The sequence below is a fragment of the Engystomops pustulosus genome, chromosome 2 (assembly GCF_040894005.1).
Source record: "Engystomops pustulosus chromosome 2, aEngPut4.maternal, whole genome shotgun sequence".
In the NCBI taxonomy this organism is placed as follows: Eukaryota; Metazoa; Chordata; class Amphibia; order Anura; family Leptodactylidae; genus Engystomops; species Engystomops pustulosus.
In genome coordinates, this window is record NC_092412.1 from 251697319 (window position 1) to 251723320 (window position 26002).

General features: G+C 46.9%; 1 protein-coding gene across 1 annotated transcript in view; it reads left to right on the forward strand.

Annotated features, from left to right (window-relative positions):
• Positions 1 to 12619: 12619 nt before the first annotated feature.
• Positions 12620 to 26002, forward strand: part of LOC140117108 (uncharacterized) — a 48706-nt gene continuing 35323 nt past the window's right edge. Inside the window, exons 1-2 of the mRNA XM_072133542.1 lie at positions 12620 to 12938; positions 17024 to 17181. Coding sequence (XP_071989643.1) covers positions 12635 to 12938; positions 17024 to 17181 — 462 coding nt within the window. The 5' untranslated portion in view covers positions 12620 to 12634. The remainder of the gene's footprint in view (positions 12939 to 17023; positions 17182 to 26002) is intronic.

Sequence of the window (26002 nt, forward strand, 5' to 3'; positions counted from 1 at the left end):
CGTGGATTCTTATAGTCTGGAATCAGGGTACAGATGGATACATCCAGCAATTTCCTGTTCCAGGGAATATTTCCTATATCTCCCAACTATCAGGACAATAAAAAAGGGACATTACTAGTGTCAGGCTAAGCAGTGCATGAGAAAATTTGGTGCCCAAGGACCTGCGCTAGCGTCACCCCAACCCTATATACAATACTCCCCCTTAGTAGCCCCCACACCCTTCCCCCCACCCGCACTCTATAATGTGTCACTTTGTGGACCCCCTGCTGTGACCCAGCAAATTAAAATGCTCCCATTCCTGTAGCCTCTTATATTACCCCTATTACTACCTTAATAATTATAACACCACCATTTGTATAGCCCCCGCCTTAAACATGGTTTGTCTCACTACACCAGGAACTGTGACCTGTGATCCCATTGGTTATACTTTTAGTGCCCCATGTCTAATATATAAAGCTGAGTGTGTGTGTGTGTGTATGTGTATGTAAGTATGTATATGTGTATGTCCACTAAAGGAATCTGCACCGTCGCATTTACAAATTTTGCACAGCCGCTCTCTGTGACTCAGGGAATGTGGGTTTTGAGCCGAAATTGTACCACACGCTTTCCAAAATCCACTTATTACCCCCCATATACAGGAGCTATTGTCTGCTGCTGCTGTGGCAGTTGGAAGCTGACCCGTGATTGGCTGTTGTTCTGCCACAGGTCATTAATATGAGCTCTGAGCTGTGATTGGTTACTAGAGGCAATGAGTAGAAGACGCTTATGTGTGAGGTAAGATGTGAAGTAATATGTGAGGTTATATGATAACCACCATATACAGGAGCCATTCTCTGCTGTGGTAATAAACAACCAATCACAGCTCAGCTTCTATTCTGCCATAGGTCATTAATATGAGCTCTGAGCTTTGATAGTTACTATAGGCAATAAGTATAATACAGCTTAGGCTGCTTTCACACGTTGTGTTTTGTTTGCGTTAGCGCATGCGTTTACAAACGCATCACAACAGCTGAGAAGAGATTTTCCTAACCCCATAGTACTCTGCACAGTGGCACTACGGCGCTTGTTCCCGTGATTAGCGCTCAGTGCAGTACAGCTACGGCGCGGAGATGATGCCAGTTTGGCTCTGCACCGGAGCCGAGCCGGCATCGGGGGTCGCAGGGTGTCAGCGATAATCTACCGCTCAGTTCGCGGGTGTTTAACCCGCGATGGCCCCCCCGGCATTGTTTTCGGGGGGGGGGGGAGGTTGGGTGGGTGGGCGCTGATCGTTGCTACGGCAGTGCTGGGGTCCAATCTGAACTTCACAGACGCCATCTTACTGGCACAGTGGCCATAGGCTGACCCTGCTAATACCCTGCAATACATTAGTATTGCAGAGTATTAGCATGTACAAGCAATCAGATGATTGCTTGTTCATGTCCCATGGTGGAAAAAAGTTTTTCAATAAAAAAATAAAGTAATAAATCAATAAAAATGTCCATAGGCCCCAAAACATATAAAGAGACATATAACGCTCAAAAAAGTCTAAATCATAAACACAAACCCCACATATATAGTATCACCGCGTCCGTAACAACCTGTAGAATAACAGTAAATAATTAACAAACATAAGATAACAAAAATTTTATAGCCTGCAAAATGGGCCAATGAGGAAACTAAAATCCTGGCGGCTTCCGGTCCCTCCCTCCAATCTGCGTCTCGCTGTGCCCCCATAAAACAAGTAACGGCCACATGTGGGGGGTCTCTGTACTCGGGAGCAATATAATTAGGCTAATCTCCTCTTCTCAGCTGTTGTGAAGCATTTGAAAACAAACGCATTAACGCAAATAAAACGCAACATGTGAATGCAGTGATAGTTGTGAGGTAAGATTTGAAGTAATATCATAACTACCATATACGGGAGCCATTGTCTGCTGTGTCAATAAGCGACCAATCACAGCTCAGCTTCTACAGATCATTAATAGCTCTGATCTTTGATTGATTTCAATAGGCAATGAGTATAATACAGCTTATGTGTGAGGTAAGATAGATAGGGATAGAGACAGTCAGGTACAGACAGGGAGAGTGAGTGACAGAGAGACAGGCGGGGAGAGTTAGTGACAGAGAGACAGACGGGGAGAGTGAGTGACAGAGAGACAGGCGGGGAGAGTGAGTGACAGAGAGACAGGCGGGGAGAGTGAGTGACAGAGAGACAGACAGGGAGAGTGAGTGACAGAGAGACAGACAGGGAGAGTGAGTGACAGAGAGACAGACAGGGAGAGTGAGTGACAAAGAGACAGGCAGGGAGAGATGTAAAGATAGATATATAATATTTTTTTTCAGACAGGCGGAGACAGTCAGAGAGAGAGATTAATACAAATAAAATATTTTTTGTTAACCCATTCTATTTTGTTGTAGCTAAGATCAGTTTTTTACTATCCCGGACATCGCCGGGAGCTACAGCTAGTATAATATAAAGCTGAGATATGAAAAAGAGAAACCCCTCCCTCTTACTGCTCTCATCGTGATTCCCTGTAGACCCCAGGACACCTTCCAGTTCTTGAGCTCTGGTTCCGTTCTACAGTAACCGGTAGTGTAAGAGGATGAATGGCAGGAGCCCATAGCAGTATAAAATGTAAAGTATGAGTTTGCAGGAAAATCAAGGAACCAAGCAAAAAAGTGATATCCTAGGCAGGGCCAGATTGCATAGTTACATAGTTTATATGTTTGAAAAACGACACGTCCATCAAGTTCAACAAAGGAAGTGAAGGGATTAAAGGAATCAGCCTCTAAAGTAAAATGGAACTAAACATACTCACCTACCACCCTCTTCTCCTTGATCTTGGTGCTGGTCTTCTTCAAACTTGAAACAACGCGATCGCTAAAAAAAAAAAAGTTGGAAAAAGCCGCCCAGAGCACCGGGACGCGATGTCCAGTGCTCCGGACGGTTTATTGTTCCCACTTCACGTCTGACATAATCTCTCTATCCATCACAGCACAACGGATCAGACTGTGCCCCCCTATTTACCATATATACTGTTCACAATTGACCATACTGTGCCATCACATATATCATATACACCCCTCACACCACAACTGACCACACTGTGCCCCCACATATATCATATATACCCCTCACATCCCAACTGACCACACTGTGCCCCCATATATCATATTTACCCCTTAAACCACAACTGACCACACTGTACCCCCACATATATCATATATACCCCTCACACCAAAACTGACCACACTGTACCCCCACATATATCATATATACCCCTAACACCACAACTGACCACACTGTGCCCTCACATATATCATATACACCCCTCAAACCACAACTGACCACACTGTGCCCCCACATATATCATATATACCCCTCACATCCCAACTGACCACACTGTGCCCCCACATATATCATATATACCCCTCACACCACAACTGACCACACTGTGCCACCAATATATCATATATACCCCTCACACCATAACTGTCCACACTGTGCCACCACATACATCATATATACCCCTCACATCCCAACTGACCACACTGTGCCCCCACATATATCATATATAACCCTTACACCACAACTGACCACACTGTGCCCCCAATATATCATATATACCCCTCACACCACAACTGTCCACACTGTACCCCCGCATATATCATATATATCCCTCACAGCACAACTGACCACACTGTGCCACCACATATATCATATATACCCCTCACGCCACAACTGACCACACTGTGCCCCCATATATATCATATATACCCCTCACACCATAACTGTCCACACTGTACCCCCGCAAATATCATATATATCCCTCACACCACAACTGACCACACTGTGCTCCTACATGTATCATATATACCACTCACACCACAACTGACCACACTGTGCCCCCAATTATATCATATACACCCCTCACACCATAACTGACCACACTGTGCCCCCACATATATCATATATACCGCTCACACCACAACTGACCACACTGTGTCCCCACATATATCATATATACCCCTCACACCATAGCTGACCACATTGTGCCCCCACATATATCATATATACCCCTCATACCACAACTGACCACATTGTGCCCCCACATATATCATAAATACCCCTAACACCACAACTGACCGCACACTGTGCCACCACATATATCATATATACCCCTCACACCACAACTGACCGCACACTGTGCCACCACATATATCATATATACCCCTCATACCACAACTGACCACATTGTGCCCTCACATACATCATATATACCCCTCACACCACAACTGACCACACTGTGCCCCCACATATATCATATATACCCCTCAAACCACAACTGTCCACACTGTGCCCCTACATATATCATATATACCCCTCACACCACAACTGACCACACTGTGCCCTCCTGCATATATCATATATACCCCTCACACCACAACTGACCACACTCTGCCCCCCACATATATCATATATACCCCTCACACCACAACTGACCACACTGTGCCACCACATATATCATATATATCCCTCACACCATAACTGACCACACTGTACCCCCACATATATCATATATACCCCTCACACCACAACTGACCACACTGTACCCCCACATATATCATATATACCCATCACATCACAACTGACCACACTGTGCCCCCCATATCTCAAATATACCCCTCACACCACAACTGACCACACTGTGCCCCCACATATATCATATAAACCCCTCACACAACAATTGGCCACACTGTGCCCCCATATATATCATATGTACCACTCACACCACAACTGACTACTCTGTACCCTATATATATTATATATACCCCTCACACCACAACTGACCACATTGTGCCCCCATATATCATATATTCCCCTTACACCACAACTGACCACACTGTACCCCCACATATATCATATATGCCCCTCACACCACAACTGACCACACTGTACCCCCACATATATCATATATACCCCTCATACCATAACTGACCACACTGTACCCCCACATATATCATATATACCCCTCACACCACAACTGTCAACACTGTGCCCCCACATATATCATATATACCCCTCACGCCACAACTGACCACACTGTGCCCCCACATATATCATATATACACCTCACACCATAACTGTCCACACTGTACCCCCGCATATATCATATATATCCCTCACACCACAACTGACCACACTGTGCTCTTACATGTATCATATATACCACTCACACCACAACTGACCACACTGTGCTCCCAATTTTATCATATACACCCCTCACACCATAACTGACCACACTGTGCCCCCACATATATCATATATACCGCTCACACCACAACTGACCACACTGTGCCCCCACATATATCATATATACACCTCACACCATAGCTGACCACATTGTGCCCCCACATATATCATATATACCCCTCATACCAAAACTGACCACATTGTGCCCCCGCATATATCATAAATACCCCTAACACCACAACTGACCACACACTGTGCCACCACATATATCATATATACCCCTCACACCACAACTGATCACACTGTGCCCTCGCATACATCATATATACCCCTCACACCACAACTGACTACTCTGTACCCCATATATATTATATATACCCCTCACACCACAACTGACCACACTGTGCCCCCACATACATCATATATACCCCTCACATCACAACTGACCACACTGTGCCCCCAAATATATCATATATAGCCCTCACACCACAACTGTCCACACTGTGCCCCTACATATATCATATATACTCCTCACACGACAACTGACCACACTGTGCCCTCCTGCAAATATCATATATACCCCTCACACGACAACTGACCACGCTCTGCCCCCCACATATATCATATATACCTTTCACACCACAACTGTCCACACTGTACCCCATATATATTATATATACCCCTCACACCACAACTGACCACATTGTGCCCCCATATATCATATATACCCCTTACACCACAACTGACCACACTGTACCCCCACATATATCATATATGCCCCTTACACCACAACTGACCACACTGTACCCCCACATATATCATATATAACCCTCACACCACAACTGACCACACTGTGCCCCCAATATATCATATATACCCCTCACACCATAACTGTCCACACTGTACCCCCGCATATATCATATATATCCCTCACAGCACAACTGACCACACTGTGCCACCACATATATCATATATACCCCTCACGCCACAACTGACCACACTGTGCCCCCACATATATCATATATACCCCTCACACCATATCTGTCCACACTGTACCCCTGCATATATCATATATATCCCTCACACCACAACTGACCACACTGTGCCCTCACATATATCATATACACCCCTCAAACCACAACTGACCACACTGTGCCCCCAATTATATCATATACACCCCTCACACCATAACTGACCACACTGTGCCCCCACATATATCATATATACCCCTCACACCACAACTGACCACACTGTGCCCCCACATATATCATATATACCCCTCACACCATAGCTGACCACACTGTGCCCCCTCATATATCATATATACCCCTCACACTACAACTGACCACACTGTGCCCCCACATATATCATATATACCCCTCACACCACAACTGACCACACTGTGCCCCCACATATATCATCTATACCGCTCACACAACTGTCCACACTGTACCCCCAAATATATCATATATACCTCTCACATCACAACTGACCACACTGTGCCCCCGCATATATCATATATACCTCTCACACCACAACTGACCACACTGTGCCCCCCCATATATCATATATACCCCTCACACCACAACTGACGACACTGTGCCCTCACATATATCATATATACCTCTCACACCACAACTGACCACACTGTGCCCCCACATATATCATATATACCTCTCACACCACAACTGACCACACTGTGCCCCCACATATATCATATATACCCCTCACACAACTGTCCACACTGTACCCCCAAATATATCATATATACCCCTCACACCACAACTGACCACACTGTGCCCTCACATATATCATATATACCCCTCACACCTCACCTGACCACAATGTGCCCCCACATTTATCATATATACCGCTCACACCACAACTGACCACACTGTACCCCCACATATATCATATATACCCCTCACACCACAACAGACCACACGGTGCCCCCACATATATCATATATACCCTCACACCACAACTGACCACACTGTACCCCCTACATATATCATATATACCCCTCACACCACAACTGACCACACTGTGCCCCCATATATATCATATATACCCCTCACACCACAACTGACCACACTGTACCCCCACATATATCATATATACCCCTCACACCACAACTGACCACACTGTACCCCCACATATATCCCCCTCACACCACAACTGACCACACTGTGCCACCACATATATCATATATATCCCTCACACCATAACTGACCACACTGTACCCCCACATATATCATATATACCCCTCACACCACAACTGACCACACTGTACCCCCACATATATCATATATACCCATCACATCACAACTGACCACACTGTGCCCCCCATATCTCAAATATACCCCTCACACCACAACTGACCACACTGTGCCCCCACATATATCATATAAACCCCTCACACAACAATTGGCCACACTGTGCCCCCATATATATCATATGTACCACTCACACCACAACTGACTACTCTGTACCCTATATATATTATATATACCCCTCACACCACAACTGACCACATTGTGCCCCCATATATCATATATTCCCCTTACACCACAACTGACCACACTGTACCCCCACATATATCATATATGCCCCTCACACCACAACTGACCACACTGTACCCCCACATATATCATATATACCCCTCATACCATAACTGACCACACTGTACCCCCACATATATCATATATACCCCTCACACCACAACTGTCAACACTGTGCCCCCACATATATCATATATACCCCTCACGCCACAACTGACCACACTGTGCCCCCACATATATCATATATACACCTCACACCATAACTGTCCACACTGTACCCCCGCATATATCATATATATCCCTCACACCACAACTGACCACACTGTGCTCTTACATGTATCATATATACCACTCACACCACAACTGACCACACTGTGCTCCCAATTTTATCATATACACCCCTCACACCATAACTGACCACACTGTGCCCCCACATATATCATATATACCGCTCACACCACAACTGACCACACTGTGCCCCCACATATATCATATATACACCTCACACCATAGCTGACCACATTGTGCCCCCACATATATCATATATACCCCTCATACCAAAACTGACCACATTGTGCCCCCGCATATATCATAAATACCCCTAACACCACAACTGACCACACACTGTGCCACCACATATATCATATATACCCCTCACACCACAACTGATCACACTGTGCCCTCGCATACATCATATATACCCCTCACACCACAACTGACTACTCTGTACCCCATATATATTATATATACCCCTCACACCACAACTGACCACACTGTGCCCCCACATACATCATATATACCCCTCACATCACAACTGACCACACTGTGCCCCCAAATATATCATATATAGCCCTCACACCACAACTGTCCACACTGTGCCCCTACATATATCATATATACTCCTCACACGACAACTGACCACACTGTGCCCTCCTGCAAATATCATATATACCCCTCACACCACAACTGACCACGCTCTGCCCCCCACATATATCATATATACCTTTCACACCACAACTGTCCACACTGTACCCCATATATATTATATATACCCCTCACACCACAACTGACCACATTGTGCCCCCATATATCATATATACCCCTTACACCACAACTGACCACACTGTACCCCCACATATATCATATATGCCCCTTACACCACAACTGACCACACTGTACCCCCACATATATCATATATAACCCTCACACCACAACTGACCACACTGTGCCCCCAATATATCATATATACCCCTCACACCATAACTGTCCACACTGTACCCCCGCATATATCATATATATCCCTCACAGCACAACTGACCACACTGTGCCACCACATATATCATATATACCCCTCACGCCACAACTGACCACACTGTGCCCCCACATATATCATATATACCCCTCACACCATATCTGTCCACACTGTACCCCTGCATATATCATATATATCCCTCACACCACAACTGACCACACTGTGCCCTCACATATATCATATACACCCCTCAAACCACAACTGACCACACTGTGCCCCCAATTATATCATATACACCCCTCACACCATAACTGACCACACTGTGCCCCCACATATATCATATATACCCCTCACACCACAACTGACCACACTGTGCCCCCACATATATCATATATACCCCTCACACCATAGCTGACCACACTGTGCCCCCTCATATATCATATATACCCCTCACACTACAACTGACCACACTGTGCCCCCACATATATCATATATACCCCTCACACCACAACTGACCACACTGTGCCCCCACATATATCATCTATACCGCTCACACAACTGTCCACACTGTACCCCCAAATATATCATATATACCTCTCACATCACAACTGACCACACTGTGCCCCCGCATATATCATATATACCTCTCACACCACAACTGACCACACTGTGCCCCCACATATATCATATATACCCCTCACACCACAACTGACGACACTGTGCCCTCACATATATCATATATACCTCTCACACCACAACTGACCACACTGTGCCCCCACATATATCATATATACCTCTCACACCACAACTGACCACACTGTGCCCCCACATATATCATATATACCCCTCACACAACTGTCCACACTGTACCCCCAAATATATCATATATACCCCTCACACCACAACTGACCACACTGTGCCCTCACATATATCATATATACCCCTCACACCTCACCTGACCACAATGTGCCCCCACATTTATCATATATACCGCTCACACCACAACTGACCACACTGTACCCCCACATATATCATATATACCCCTCACACCACAACAGACCACACGGTGCCCCCACATATATCATATATACCCTCACACCACAACTGACCACACTGTACCCCCTACATATATCATATATACCCCTCACACCACAACTGACCACACTGTGCCCCCATATATATCATATATACCCCTCACACCACAACTGACCACACTGTACCCCCACATATATCATATATACCCCTCACACCACAACTGACCATACTGTACCCCCACATATATCCCCCTCACACCACAACTGACCACACTGTACCCCCACATATATCATATATACCCCTCACACCACAACTGACCACACTGTACCCCCACATATATCATATATACCCCTCACACCACAACTGACCACACGGTGCCCCCACATATATCATATATACCCTCACACCACAACTGACCACACTGTGCCCTCACATATATCATATATACCCCTCACACCTCACCTGGCCACACTGTGCCCCCACATATATCATATATACCCCTCACACCACAACTGACCACAGGGTGCCCCCACATATATCATATATACCCTCACACCACAACTGACCACACTGTGCCCCACACATATATCATATATACCCCTCACACCACAACTGACCACACTGTGCCCCTACATATATCATATATACCCCTCACACCACAACTGACCACACTGTGCGCCACACATATATCATATATACCCCTCACACCACAACTGACCACACTGTGCCCCCTAATATATCATATATACCCCTCACACTACAACTGACCACACTGTGCCCCCACATATATCATATATACCCCTCACACCACAACTGACCACACTGTGCCCCCACATATATCATCTATACCGCTCACACAACTGTCCACACTGTGCCCCCACATATATCATATATACCCCTCACACCACAACTGACCACACTGTGCTCCACATATATCATATATACCCCTCACACCACAACTGACCACAATGTGCCCCCCACATATATCATATATACCCCTCACACCACAACTGACCACAATGTGCCCCCCACATATATCATATATACCCCTCACACCACAACTGACCACACAGTACCCCCACATATATTATATATACCTCTCACACCACAACTGACCACACTGTGCCCCCACATATATCATATATACCCCTCACACCACAACTGACCACACTGTGCCCCCAGATATATCATATATATCACTCACACCACAATTGACCACATTGTGCCCCCCACATATATCATATATACCCCTCACACCACAACTGACCACACTGTGCCCCACACATATATCATATATACCCCTCAAACCACAACTGACCACACGGTGCCCACACATATATCACTTATACCCTCATATCACAACTGACCACACTGTGCCCCCAGATATATCATATATACCCCTCACACCACAACTGACCACACTGTGCCCCCACATATATCATATATACCCCTCACACCACAACTGACCACACTGTGCCCCCACACATATCATATATACCCCTCACACCACAACTGACCACACTGTGCCCCCAGATATATCATATATACCCCTCACACCACAACTGACCACACTGTGCCCCCACACATATCATATATACCCCTCACACCACAACTGACCACACGGTGCCCCCACATATATCACTTATAACCTCATACCACAACTGACCACACTGTGCCCCCAGATATATCATATATATCCCTCACACCACAAATGACCACATTGGGGCAAATTTATCAAGCAGTCTGAAAGTCAGAATATTTCCAATTGCCCATGGCAACCAATCACAGCTCCCCTTTAAAATATTCATGAGCACTGGTGAAATGAAAGCTGAGCTGTGATTGGTTGCCATGGGCAACTGGAAATATTCTGACTTTCAGACTGCTTGATAAATCTGCCCCATTGTGCCCCCCACAGCCTGCTCCCCCTCCCTTAGTAATTCATCAGAAAATTATGACAGGTCACATTGTGGTTCTACTTTTACAAAGTTTAGGTTGTGGAATTAATGGAAATTTACAACATGACAAACTATTTAAGTGGAGTGACCCTGACTACACTATAATTCTAAGCCCCCCCAACAGGAAACAGAATAGTAAAGGTGTGCCCCTCAAAGGAAACAGTGTAGTACAGGATTTCCCCAACAGTTCTGGGGTTCTCCAAAAAGGAAACAATATAGAACTTGAGCTCCACCAACAGGAGATGCTATCGATCAGGGGCTCCTCCAACAAAAAACACACTATACTACTGGGGTCCCCCATAAAGAAACACTATAGTGTTGGGGTTCCACCAATGGAAAACGTAGTACTGGAGTTCTCTATACAAGAAACACTATGGTACTGAAATGCCCCTTTTGGACTGTCTGGAGGAGACTGGACAATACCTGGAGAACCCATTACAGATTGGGAATAGATTGTGTTGTCTGTGTCAGTGGATACTGCCTCTCCCCATCCCCCGCTATCACATTTAGTTTTACGTAACATTTTTGTCTGCTCTGATTCACTAGAATTTGCCACCCAAAGTAATATTGAAATTGGCAACTATGGTCTGGTGATAAGATGGAGAATCTAGTGACTCATAAGCTGCGTCGTGCCAAGACAAAGCCCAACCACAGGAGAACATTGTGTGTCCCATCTTTTGGAGGGACTCGCCTTATCGGACATGATCTGATAAGAGATAGCTACACACAGCTGGGAATATATAATAACCCCCTGGGAGACTCGTCCATCCTACACTCCAGTCCAACCTTCCACCGGCAAGACCAAGTGACAAGACCGGCCATGAACTGCAAGGTGTTTTGTTTGTTTGCCATCGCCCTCATTGTTGGGTCCTTCAGCTCTGCACATGGACAAGCTGCACTGAGTAAGTCTCATACATGCTGCCGTCAAGGACCTTAATATTGAAATTTGGGGTGCTGGTGGAGAGGTCCTTTTGGGATGTCACGTAATAGAGTGAAGTGTGGCTACATAGACCTGCAACATTGCTGAATTTACTATAAGAGTGTAATTCTCCATTTCTCCTCTGGGAGTGCTGTGGGCAAACAGAACAGTTTGTGCTAAGATCTTATAGCTGATCACCAATCAGAGTAGGGATTGATGTTGGGATTATGAAGGCCTTAAGTGACTGCAAAGAAGGTCAAGTTTTGAGAGCTGTGGGGCCACATTTAGGACAGGGAAAGGAGTCTTCATGAGATATAACTAGAGAATGGACCTTCTTCATATAAAAGATTTGATATCATATTTTGTTTACAATCTTAAAAAAGATTCTTACATCCCAATAACTAAAATGGGATGTCCGAAATAACCAATGGCAGTCTAGGCTCCTTTGGGTCTCCCAGATGAGTGTGAACATACAGAAAAAACTCAAACAAGATCTAATAGTTTATTTATATATCAACTGCTACTTTCAGGGCCCATTATTGGGTCACATACTAGTCCCATCAGATAGCTGTGGGACCATTGTGGGCCGGTCCAACCCTGACTGCAGTATTAAAATAGATACATTTTAAAAAGCTTTAAAACCACATCAATTTCTAATAATAATTTTATAAAAAAATTATAAAATCAATTGGCATTTCTGTACAAAAATCCTTCATTTTCCCCATGGGCACCAGGGTTTCCATGCATTTAGTGATTGACCAGTTATTTAAATGATTGGGGATTTGTGGTTCCTCATGGGTGTGGCTTTTGAAACATTTGCTTTTGAAGCCACACCCATGAGGAGCAGCTGATCAATGGTCAGATTTCCTTTGAAAATTGGATTCATGTCAGTACCAAGTGATGGCATATGCTACATATAACTATAGGCACTCCTTAATACTATGAAGTACTTAAAGGGATATGTTATTTTTTTAATGTTAATTTTTATGATAAAAAGTTATACGATTTCCCGTTACTAGAACATTGAAGGACATTTCGTGCTCATTGTCTCACCCCCTGATTAAAAATTGTAGGGGTTTCTAAATACACCCCAGCAGGTCCCCTTGGTTACTGTGTCCCTTTAAGTTCCTTGCTTGTAATATGGGATCATTTCATGTAAAGGAAGCAATTAGACGCGAGCCGTGACCTCCAGCGGAGATGACAATAGTTTATGTAACCTTTATTGAGATGTCGGGGAGAATCAGTCAGCGCATGGACGGTCATAAACACATGTCAGGTGACTGCGCCGAGCGCGGCCGCTAATTCCGGATCCCAGGTTGTTTAACAGAAGATGTAAACGACTTTGCAGAAACAGAATTAATCAATGAATTTCTTGCCGCAGCCTGTTTGTCTTAGACAGATATAAATAAAGCTTTGTATATTCAAACTGTTAAACAGAAGCAGGTCTGAAAAATTACAAATTGTTGCGGGATGTTTCACGTGGGGGTAATTCAGTATCGGGTCAGTCCTCAGGGATTGGACTACATACAAGGAGACATAGTGGAAGGGACCACTTGTACTTGTGTCTACCCCTGCCCACCAGGACAGAACCTCTGCCATTTTGTGTTTACTGCTGCATTTTCCCCCAGCTCTCCTGTCCCCTTGTATTTGCCCTTGTCTACCCCTGTAGCCTTCATAGAGCCTGTACATCTTGTGTCTACCCTTCAACCCCTCTATAGAGCCTGTGCACCTTGTGTCAACCCTTCAACCCCTCCATAGAGCCTGTACACCTTGTGTCTACCCTTCTACCCCTCCATAGAGCCTGTGCACCTTGTGTCTACCCTTCTACCCCTCCATAGAGCCTGTGCACCTTGTGTCTACCCTTCTACCCCTCCATAGAGCCTGTGCACCTTGTGTCTACCCTTCTACCCCTCCATAGAGCCTGTGCACCATGTGTCTACCCTTCTACAACTCCATAGAGCCTGTGCACCTTGTGTCTACCCCTGTAGCCTTCATAGAGCCTGTGCACCTTGTGTCTACCCTTCAACCCCTCTATAGAGCCTGTGCACCTTGTGTCTACCCCTGTAGCCTTCATAGAGCCTGTGCACCTTGTGTCTACCCTTCAACCCCTCTATAGAGCCAGTGCACCTTGTGTCTACCCTTCAACCCCTCTATAGAGCCTGTCCCCTTGTATTTGCCCTTGTCTACCCCTGTAGCCTTCATAGAGCCTGTACATCTTGTGTCTACCCTTCAACCCCTCTATAGAGCCTGTGCACCTTGTGTCAACCCTTCAACCCCTCCATAGAGCCTGTACACCTTGTGTCTACCCTTCTACCCCTCCATAGAGCCTGTGCACCTTGTGTCTACCCTTCTACCCCTCCATAGAGCCTGTGCACCTTGTGTCTACCCTTCTACCCCTCCATAGAGCCTGTGCACCTTGTGTCTACCCTTCTACCCCTCCATAGAGCCTGTGCACCATGTGTCTACCCTTCTACCCCTCCATAGAGCCTGTGCACCTTGTGTCTACCCCTGTAGCCTTCATAGAGCCTGTGCACCTTGTGTCTACCCTTCAACCCCTCTATAGAGCCTGTGCACCTTGTGTCTACCCCTGTAGCCTTCATAGAGCCTGTGCACCTTGTGTCTACCCTTCAACCCCTCTATAGAGCCAGTGCACCTTGTGTCTACCCTTCAACCCCTCTATAGAGCCTGTGCCCTTGTAGTTGCCCTTGTTTACCCCTGTAGCCTTCATAGAGCCTGTACATCTTGTGTCTACCCTTCTACCCCTCCATAGAGCCTGTGCACCTTGTGTCTACCCTTCTACCCCTCCATAGAGCCTGTGCACCTTGTGTCTACCCTTCTACCCCTCCATAGAGTCTGTGCACCTTGTGTCTACCCTTCTACCCCTCCATGGAGCCTGTGCACTTTGTGTCTACCCTTCTACCCCTCTATAGAGCCTGTGCACCTTGTGTCTACCCTTCTACCCCTCCATAAAGCCTGTGCACCTTGTATCTACCCTTCTACCCCTCCATACAGCCTGTGCACCTTGTATCTACCCTTCTACCCCTCCATAGAGCCTGTGCACCTTGTGTCTACCCTTCTACCCCTCCATGGAGCCTGTGCACCTTGTGTCTACCCTTCTACCCCTCCATAGAGCCTGTGCACCTTGTGTCTACCCTTCTACCCCTCCATAGAGCCTGTGCACCTTGTGTCTACCCTTCTACCCCTCCATAGAGCCTGTGCACCTTGTGCCTACCCTTCTACCCCTCCATAGAGCCTGTGCACCTTGTGTCTACCCTTCTACCCCTCCATAGAGCCTGTGCACCTTGTGTCTACCCTTCTACCCCTCCATAGAGCCTGTGCACCTTGTGCCTACCCTTCTACCCCTCCATAGAGCCTGTGCACCATGTGTCTACCCTTCTACCCCTCCATAGAGCCTGTGCACCTTGTGTCTACCCTTCTACCCCTCCATAGAGCCTGTGCACCTTGTGTCTATCCTTCTACCCCTCCATACAGCCTGTGCACCTTGTGTCTACCCTTCTACCCCTCCATAGAGCCTGTGCACCTTGTGTCTACCCTTCTACCCCTCCATAGAGCCTGTGCACCTTGTGTCTATCCTTCTACCCCTCCATAGAGCCTGTGCACCTTGTGTCTACCCTTCTACCCCTCCATAGAGCCTGTGCACCTTGTGTCTACCCTTCTACCCCTCCATAGAGCCTGTGCACCTTGTGTCTACCCTTCTACCCCTCCATAGAGCCTGTTTTTACTCTTCTGCACTTTTCAGGAACCCTATGCACCTGTGTCCACCCTTCAACCTCCTCCGTAGCGCTCATGCACAAACAGGGCCCCTCCACTTTGAAGTTAGCTTTTTCCCCCATGGCATCTTGTGCCCCCCATTCCACTTCCCTAGAAGTCCCCTAGTGTCACCCTCATACCCGGGTGTGGGGGGCACAGATAGGACTGCGGTGGCCAATGAGACACGTTTATCGCTCATACATTAGTCTTACGCCACAAAATTGAGAATACGTTTCTGTGCCTTTCTGGCCCCCTCCTGACACTGATGTTACATGATGTTTTTGTGGCTCTTTTCAGCTGAGAGACAATGTCAGGTCCAGCCAGTAGCAAGAGTAAATTGTGGGGAACCCGGCATCACAGCCACCGAGTGCTTCAACAAGGGCTGCTGCTACGACAGCCTTGACCCCAATGCCATCTGGTGCTTCTACGCCCGCCCCGACGACGGTAAGATTAATGTAACAAAACATCAGGACATGGAATATGAATGTATCAAATGTTATACACGTTTAGACTCAACACAGCGCCACTCTAACCCACTGGTGGTATCCGGTACTACAGATCTGCCTCATTCATGTCAATGGGAATATGTAAAAATACACTTAGATTGGACTGTATGAAGCCATGTGCATACTTTTCCTATAGCTTAGTATGCAGCCTCCATGCAAAACTATATCTCCATAGCGACAGACAATAAACAAACTCAGATTTTTACTCCATGAGATTTCCATCTGCCCCTTTAAATCCAATGCAGAACTGTATCCTGAAGTGTCCCTTTAAGTACTCCTGGTAGTTTGCTCCCCTCCTCTGGCTCTTCAGTTCAGTTCTATTGAGCATCTTAGGGGGCGCTATTGCACTCACTAGTTAACTTTCGATAGGATATCACTTAGTAGCAGCAGGACTGTGAAAAATATCTTTATTTTCTTGAATTTAGCTTCACCAAGAGCACTGGGGGCGCGTTCTCACACTGCTGTGCTATTATTTCTATACATTGATCTATTCCACAGCCCCGCCCGTTTGCTCTGAGTAAAAGCTGTTGCAGCCTCCTTATTGATTAATCTAGTAGTAGAGAGAAGGTGCTGTTAAGTAGTTCTATTTACATAGCTCAGAGCACAGCAGTGTGAGAACGACCCATTGAATATAAATCCATATTTCACAGTCCTACTGCTACTATCACACACACAAAGTTATGATTATACATCTATAGGACAATAGCTAACACTGGCTGCAAAGAGCACAGAGCACAGCAGTGAGAGGACACAACTCCAATCCTGAAATATAAATCCATATTTCACAGTCCTGCTGCTACTAACAACACACACTTGAGTATGACTATGCATGTATACAGGAAAATACTTAACACTGGCTGCACAGAGCACAGCAGTTTAAGGACACCCCCCAAATCTGGGATATACAAATCCATATTTCACAGTCCTGCTGCTACTAACAACATACGCAAAAGTATGACTACACATGTATACAGGAAAATACTTAACACTGGCTGCACAGTGCACAGCAGTGTAAGGACACCCCCCAAACCCCTGGGATATATAAATCCATAGTTCACAGTCCTGCTGCTACTAACAACATTTGCAAAAGTATGACTACACATGTATACAGGAAAATACCAGCACTGGCTGCACAGTGCACAGCAGTGTAAGGACACCCCCCAAATGTGGTATATAAATCCATATATCACAGTCCTGCTGCTACTAACAACATTTGCAAAAGTATGACTACACATGTATACAGGAAAATACTTAACACTGGCTGCACAGTGCACAGCAGTGTAAGGACACCCCCCAAACCTGGGATATATAAATCCATAGTTCACAGTCCTGCTGCTACTAACAACATTTGCAAAAGTATGACTACACATGTATACAGGAAAATACTTAACACTGGCTGCACAGTGCACAGCAGTGTAAGGACACCCCACAAATGTGGTATATAAATCCATATATCACAGTCCTGCTGCTACTAACAACATCTCTCCAGGGACAATACCTTACACTGGCTGCAGTCTGTATGGTCACCCTAGTAATGGCCGATGTTTTTCCCTCCAGAATGCCTCTTGTAATTGGACCCTGATGAAGAACCCGGTCTCTGCCAGTGGAAGAACGTAACAGGACACAATCGTCATCATGTCTACCTACAACCTCCACCATGATCAGACTTAGATCATAAAAGACTTTCCCTTTAAGTAAATGTAATACAGCCAGGCACTAATTTAATAAAATAAAACTGCAATTAGAAATTCTGCTGCATTTCATTGATTTTTTGTTACTTTGTAATTCTAATGTGTTCCAAAGAGACCCAAAAATCAAAGAGGGTCCTCTGTCATCAGGCCGGGCCTGACCCCTCAGGAATAAGGGACCTAGGGTTCGCTTTTCACCTTGACCAATGGGGGTAAGGAGGAGGTTGAATACACTGAGAACAGCGCCACTCTTATACGGTGGTGGAGTCTGGTACTGCATCTCCTATTGCTACACTATAGGGGTATGTCATATGTGTAACATAAAACTGTTACATAGTCAGTGTCTTTCTGTAGGAGCATTCACTGCTAAAATCCTCTGTGCTGCTGTAACCCGAAACTTAATCAATGTTAAGCTAACATGTTTGCGTTGTGTCTAATTGGACCTCCAGCAGCGGCCATTATCCTGCTGATATGGGAAATCCTGCTGACAAGTTCCCTTTTAAATGCCATTGGCAAAGTGGCAAGGGTTAAAGGAAACCACCAAAATCCATCATGATAGACCAGGGACATTGCTCAAAGATCTAGGCGTGTATCTTAAAATTATGATAATGAGCCAGAAGGGTTCTGGGGGGTGTTACCAGAGTCCCTTTGTGCTCCCTCAACACAGTGGAATTGCTCCTGCACAGTGTAACAGCCTGTGAAGTTGTAACACGGGGGGGAGGAGGGGGGCTCTGCTAACCCTCTGACCCAAGTCCTTATATTTCAACAGCATTAGGGGCGTAACTACAGGGGTAGCAGTCATAGCAGGTGCTATGGGACCCACAGTGTCAGGGGGCCCCAACATCAGGCCTGACATACTAATGAATAGTTGAGGTGTCCAATGGACTGTACGGGAAAACAATTCCACATACAGCTCCGTATACTAGCAGCAAGGGCTTAGAGGGGAATTCCACAAACTAACTAATTCCTCATCCCTAGATGGAAGATCATTGAGGGTCTGACTGCTCGGACCTCCAATAATTGGGAGAAAGGGACCAAAAATCCCTCCACCCTCAGCTATGGGAGTGGCTATGATGGAGGAGGCGGGCACATAGCAGGACACTGGATGTCGGAGGAAGTCTCAAGTCCTGCTGTCCGGGGGCCACAAAACTCCTGCCTCCCCCTAGAATAGGAAACTTTGTAAAGGTAAGTATGATATGGGTGACCCAATTAGGGTAATATACTTTCCCTGTTGAAAGTTTCTATAGTTGGCCAACCCCTTTAAGTGAGTAGGGTTCAACAACTCAAGTACATGTCAGTTCTTCTTCATAATGTCCTATATGATCCTGCTGACAGTTCTCCTTTACTCTCTGTGCAGTGAATGAGAGCAGGTCCACCTTTAGGGTGGGGCCTGTTACACAACCGGCAATAAAGGGACCCGGGCCCTCGAGTCCCAGTATTACAGGTCCTTCCCCTCTATGTGCTGCCATTCACTAGTGCAGGTGACATGATGACCTCATATGTCGTTACGATACGTGCACCTGGGGGGATGGGATCCAGATTTGCAGTCCAGATCCTTCTTCTACAGGGGCCCGCTTACTCAAATATACTGGGGCCCTATTACTAATAGCCACTGGGGCCCTGTTACTAATATCTACTGGGGGCCCTATTACTAATAGCCACTGGGGGCCGGTTACTAATATCTTCTGGGGCCCTGTTACTTATATCCAGTGGGGGCCTGTTACTAATAGCCACTGGGGGCCTGTTACTAATAACCACTGGGGGCCCTGTTACTAATGTCTACCGTGGCCCTGTTACTTATATCCAGTGGGGGCCTGTTACTAATAGCCACTGGGGGCCTGTTACTAATAACCACTGGGGGCCCTCTTACTAATAGCCACTGGGGCCCTGTTACTAATGTCTACTGGGGCCCTGCTACTTATAGCCACTGGGGCCCTATTACTAATAGCCATTGGGGGCCTGTTACTAAAAGTCACTGGGGCCCTGTTACTAATATCTACTGGGGCCCTATTACTAATAGCCACTGGGGCCCTATTACTAATAGCCACTGGGGGCCTGTTACTAAAAGTCACTGGGGCCCTGTTACTAATATCTACTGGGGCCCTATTACTAATAGCCACTGGGGCCCTATTACTAATAGCCACTGGGGGCCTGTTACTAAAAGTCACTGGGGCCCTGTTACTAATAACTACTGGTCCCTGTTAGAAATAGCCACTGGGGGCCTGTTACTAATATCTACTGGGTGCCTGTTACTAATATCTACTAGGGCCCTGTTACTTATAGCCACTGGGGGCCTGTTACTAATAGCCACTGGGGCCCTATTACTAATAGCCACTGGGGGCCTGTTACTAATAGCCACTGGGGCCCTATTACTAATAGCCACTGGGGCCCTGTTACTAACAGCCACTGGGGCCCTATTACTAATAGCCACTGGGGCCCTGTTACTAACAGCCACTGGGGCCCTATTACTAATAGCCACTGGGGCCCTATTACTAATAGCCACTTGGGTCCTATTAATAATAGCCACTGGGGGCCTGTTACTAATAGCCACTGGGGCCCTATTACTAATAGCCACTGGGGGCTTGTTACTCATAGCCACTGGGGCCCTATTACTAATAGCCACTGGGGCCCTATTACTAATAGCCACTGGGGGCCTGTTACTCATAGCCACTGGGGCCCTATTACTAATAGCCACTGGGGCCCTATTAATAATAGTAACTAGGGGCCTGTTACTAACAGCCACTAGGGCCCTATTACTAAAAGCCACTGGGGCCCTATTACTAATAGCCACTGGGGGCCTGTTACTCATAGTCACTGGGGCCCTATTACTCATACCCACTTGGGGCCCTGTTACTCATAGCCACTGGGGCCCTATTACTAATAGCCACTGGGGCCCTATTAACAATAGCCACTGGGGCCCTCTTACTAATAGCCACTGGGGCCCTATTACTAATTGCCACTGGGGGCCTGTTACTAAAAGTCACTGGGGCCCTGTTACTAATATCTACTGGGGCCCTATTACTAATAGCCACTGGGGCCCTATTACTAATAGCCACTGGGGGCCTGTTACTAAAAGTCACTGGGGCCCTGTTACTAATAACTACTGGTCCCTGTTAGATATAGCCACTGGGGGCCTGTTACTAATATCTACTAGGGCCCTGTTACTTATAGCCACTGGGGGCCTGTTACTAATAGCCACTGGGGCCCTATTACTAATAGTCACTGGGGGCCTGTTACTAATAGCCACTGGGGCCCTATTACTAATAGCCACTGGGGCCCTGTTACTAACAGCCACTGGGGCCCTATTACTAATAGCCACTGGGGCCCTGTTACTAACAGCCACTGGGGCCCTATTACTAATAGCCACTGGGGCCCTATTACTAATAGCCACTTGGGTCCTATTAATAATAGCCACTGGGGGCCTGTTACTAATAGCCACTGGGGGCTTGTTACTCATAGCCACTGGGGCCCTATTACTAATAGCCACTGGGGCCCTATTACTAATAGCCACTGGGGGCCTGTTACTCATAGCCACTGGGGCCCTATTACTAATAGCCACTGGGGCCCTATTAATAATAGTAACTAGGGGCCTGTTACTAACAGCCACTAGGGCCCTATTACTAAAAGCCACTGGGGCCCTATTACTAATAGCCACTGGGGGCCTGTTACTCATAGTCACTGGGGCCCTATTACTCATACCCACTTGGGGCCAGTTACTCATAGCCACTGGGGCCCTATTACTAATAGCCACTGGGGCCCTATTAACAATAGCCACTGGGGCCCTCTTACTAATAGCCACTGGGGCCCTATTACTAAAGCCACTGGGGTCCTATTACTAATAGCCACTGGGGGCCTGTTACTCATAGCCACTGGGGCCCTATTACTAATGGCCACTGGGGCACCATTAATAATAGCCACTGGGGGCCTGTTATCACTGGGGCCCTATTACTAATAGCCACTGGGGGCCCTATTACTAATAGCCACGGGGGCCCTATTACTTCTAGCCACTGGGGCCTTATTACTAACAGCCACTAGGGCCCTATTACTAACAGCCACTGGGGGCCTGTTACTAATAGCCACTGGGGCCCTATTACTACTAGCCACTGGGGCCCTTTTACTAATAGTCACTGGGGCACCAATAATAATAGCCACTGGGGGCCCGTTACCACTGGGGCCCTATTACTTATAGCCACTGGGGCCCTATTACTAATAGCCACTGGGAGCCTGTCACTAATAGCCACTGGGGCCCTATTACTACTAGCCACTGGGGCCCTATTACTAATAGTCACTGGGGCCCTATTAATAATAGCCACTGGGGGCCTGGTACTCATAGCCACTGGGGCCCTATTAATAAAAGCTACTAGGGGCCTGTTACTCATAGCCACTGGGGCCCTATTAATAATAGCCACTGGGGGCCTGTTACTCATAGCCACTAGGGCCCAATTACTAATAGTCACTGGGGCCCTATTAATAATAGCCACTGGGGGCCTGGTACTCATAGCCACTGGGGCCCTATTAAAAATAGCTACTAGAGGCCTGTTACTCATAGCCACTTGGGCCCTATTAATAATAGCCACTGGGGGCCTGTTACTCATAGCCACTGGGGCCCTATTAATAATAGCCACTGGGGCCTTATTAATAATAGCCACTGGGGGCCTGTTACTAATATCTGCTGGGGTCCTGTTACTTATAGCCACTGGGGGCCTGTTACTAATTGCCACTGGGGGCCCTGTTACTAATGTCTACTGGGGCCCTGTTACGTATAGCCACTGGGGCCCTATTACTAAAAGCCACTGGGGCCCTATTACCAATAGTCACTGAGGGCCTGTTACTAATAGCCCTTGGGCCCTATTACTACTAGACACTGGGGCCCTATTACTAATAGTCACTGGGGCCCTATTAATAATAGCCACTGGGGGCCTGTTACTAATAGCCACTGGTGGCCTGTTACTAATAGCCACTGAGGCCCTATTACTACTAGCCACTGGGGCCCTATTACTCATAGCCACTGGGGCCCTATTAATAATAGCCACTGGGGCCCTATTAATAATAGCCACTGCGGGCCTGGTACTCATAGCCACTGGGGCCCTATTAAAAATAGCTACCAGGGGCCTGTTACTCATAGCCACTGGAGCCCTATTAATAATAGCCCCTGGGGACCTGTTACTCATAGCCACTGGGGGCCTGTTACTAGTATCTACTGGGGCCCTGTTACGTATAGCCACTGGGGCCCTATTACTAAAAGCCACTGGGGCCCTATTACTAATAGTCACTGGGGGCCTGTTACTAATAGCCACTGGGGCCCTATTACTACTAGACACTGGGGCCCTATTACTAATAGTCACTGGGGCCCTATTAATAATAGCCACTGGGGGCCTGTTACTAATAGCCACTGGGGGCCTGTTACTCATAGCCACTGGAGCCCTATTAAAAATTGCTACTAAGGGCCTGTTACTAATAGCCACTGGGGGCCCTATTACTAATAGCCACGGGGGCCCTATTACTTCTAGCCACTGGGGCCTTATTACTAACAGCCACTAGGGCCCTATTACTAACAGCCACTGGGGGCCTGTTACTAATAGCCACTGGGGCCCTATTACTACTAGCCACTGGGGCCCTTTTACTAATAGTCACTGGGGCACCAATAATAATAGCCACTGGGGGCCCGTTACCACTGGGGCCCTATTACTTATAGCCACTGGGGCCCTATTACTAATAGCCACTGGGAGCCTGTCACTAATAGCCACTGGGGCCCTATTACTACTAGCCACTGGGGCCCTATTACTAATAGTCACTGGGGCCCTATTAATAATAGCCACTGGGGGCCTGGTACTCATAGCCACTGGGGCCCTATTAATAAAAGCTACTAGGGGCCTGTTACTCATAGCCACTGGGGCCCTATTAATAATAGCCACTGGGGGCCTGTTACTCATAGCCACTAGGGCCCAATTACTAATAGTCACTGGGGCCCTATTAATAATAGCCACTGGGGGCCTGGTACTCATAGCCACTGGGGCCCTATTAAAAATAGCTACTAGAGGCCTGTTACTCATAGCCACTTGGGCCCTATTAATAATAGCCACTGGGGGCCTGTTACTCATAGCCACTGGGGCCCTATTAATAATAGCCACTGGGGCCTTATTAATAATAGCCACTGGGGGCCTGTTACTAATATCTGCTGGGGTCCTGTTACTTATAGCCACTGGGGGCCTGTTACTAATTGCCACTGGGGGCCCTGTTACTAATGTCTACTGGGGCCCTGTTACGTATAGCCACTGGGGCCCTATTACTAAAAGCCACTGGGGCCCTATTACCAATAGTCACTGAGGGCCTGTTACTAATAGCCCTTGGGCCCTATTACTACTAGACACTGGGGCCCTATTACTAATAGTCACTGGGGCCCTATTAATAATAGCCACTGGGGGCCTGTTACTAATAGCCACTGGTGGCCTGTTACTAATAGCCACTGAGGCCCTATTACTACTAGCCACTGGGGCCCTATTACTCATAGCCACTGGGGCCCTATTAATAATAGCCACTGGGGCCCTATTAATAATAGCCACTGCGGGCCTGGTACTCATAGCCACTGGGGCCCTATTAAAAATAGCTACCAGGGGCCTGTTACTCATAGCCACTGGAGCCCTATTAATAATAGCCCCTGGGGACCTGTTACTCATAGCCACTGGGGGCCTGTTACTAGTATCTACTGGGGCCCTGTTACGTATAGCCACTGGGGCCCTATTACTAAAAGCCACTGGGGCCCTATTACTAATAGTCACTGGGGGCCTGTTACTAATAGCCACTGGGGCCCTATTACTACTAGACACTGGGGCCCTATTACTAATAGTCACTGGGGCCCTATTAATAATAGCCACTGGGGGCCTGTTACTAATAGCCACTGGGGGCCTGTTACTCATAGCCACTGGAGCCCTATTAAAAATTGCTACTAAGGGCCTGTTACTAATAGCCACTGGGGGCCCTATTACTAATAGCCACGGGGGCCCTATTACTTCTAGCCACTGGGGCCTTATTACTAACAGCCACTAGGGCCCTATTACTAACAGCCACTGGGGGCCTGTTAC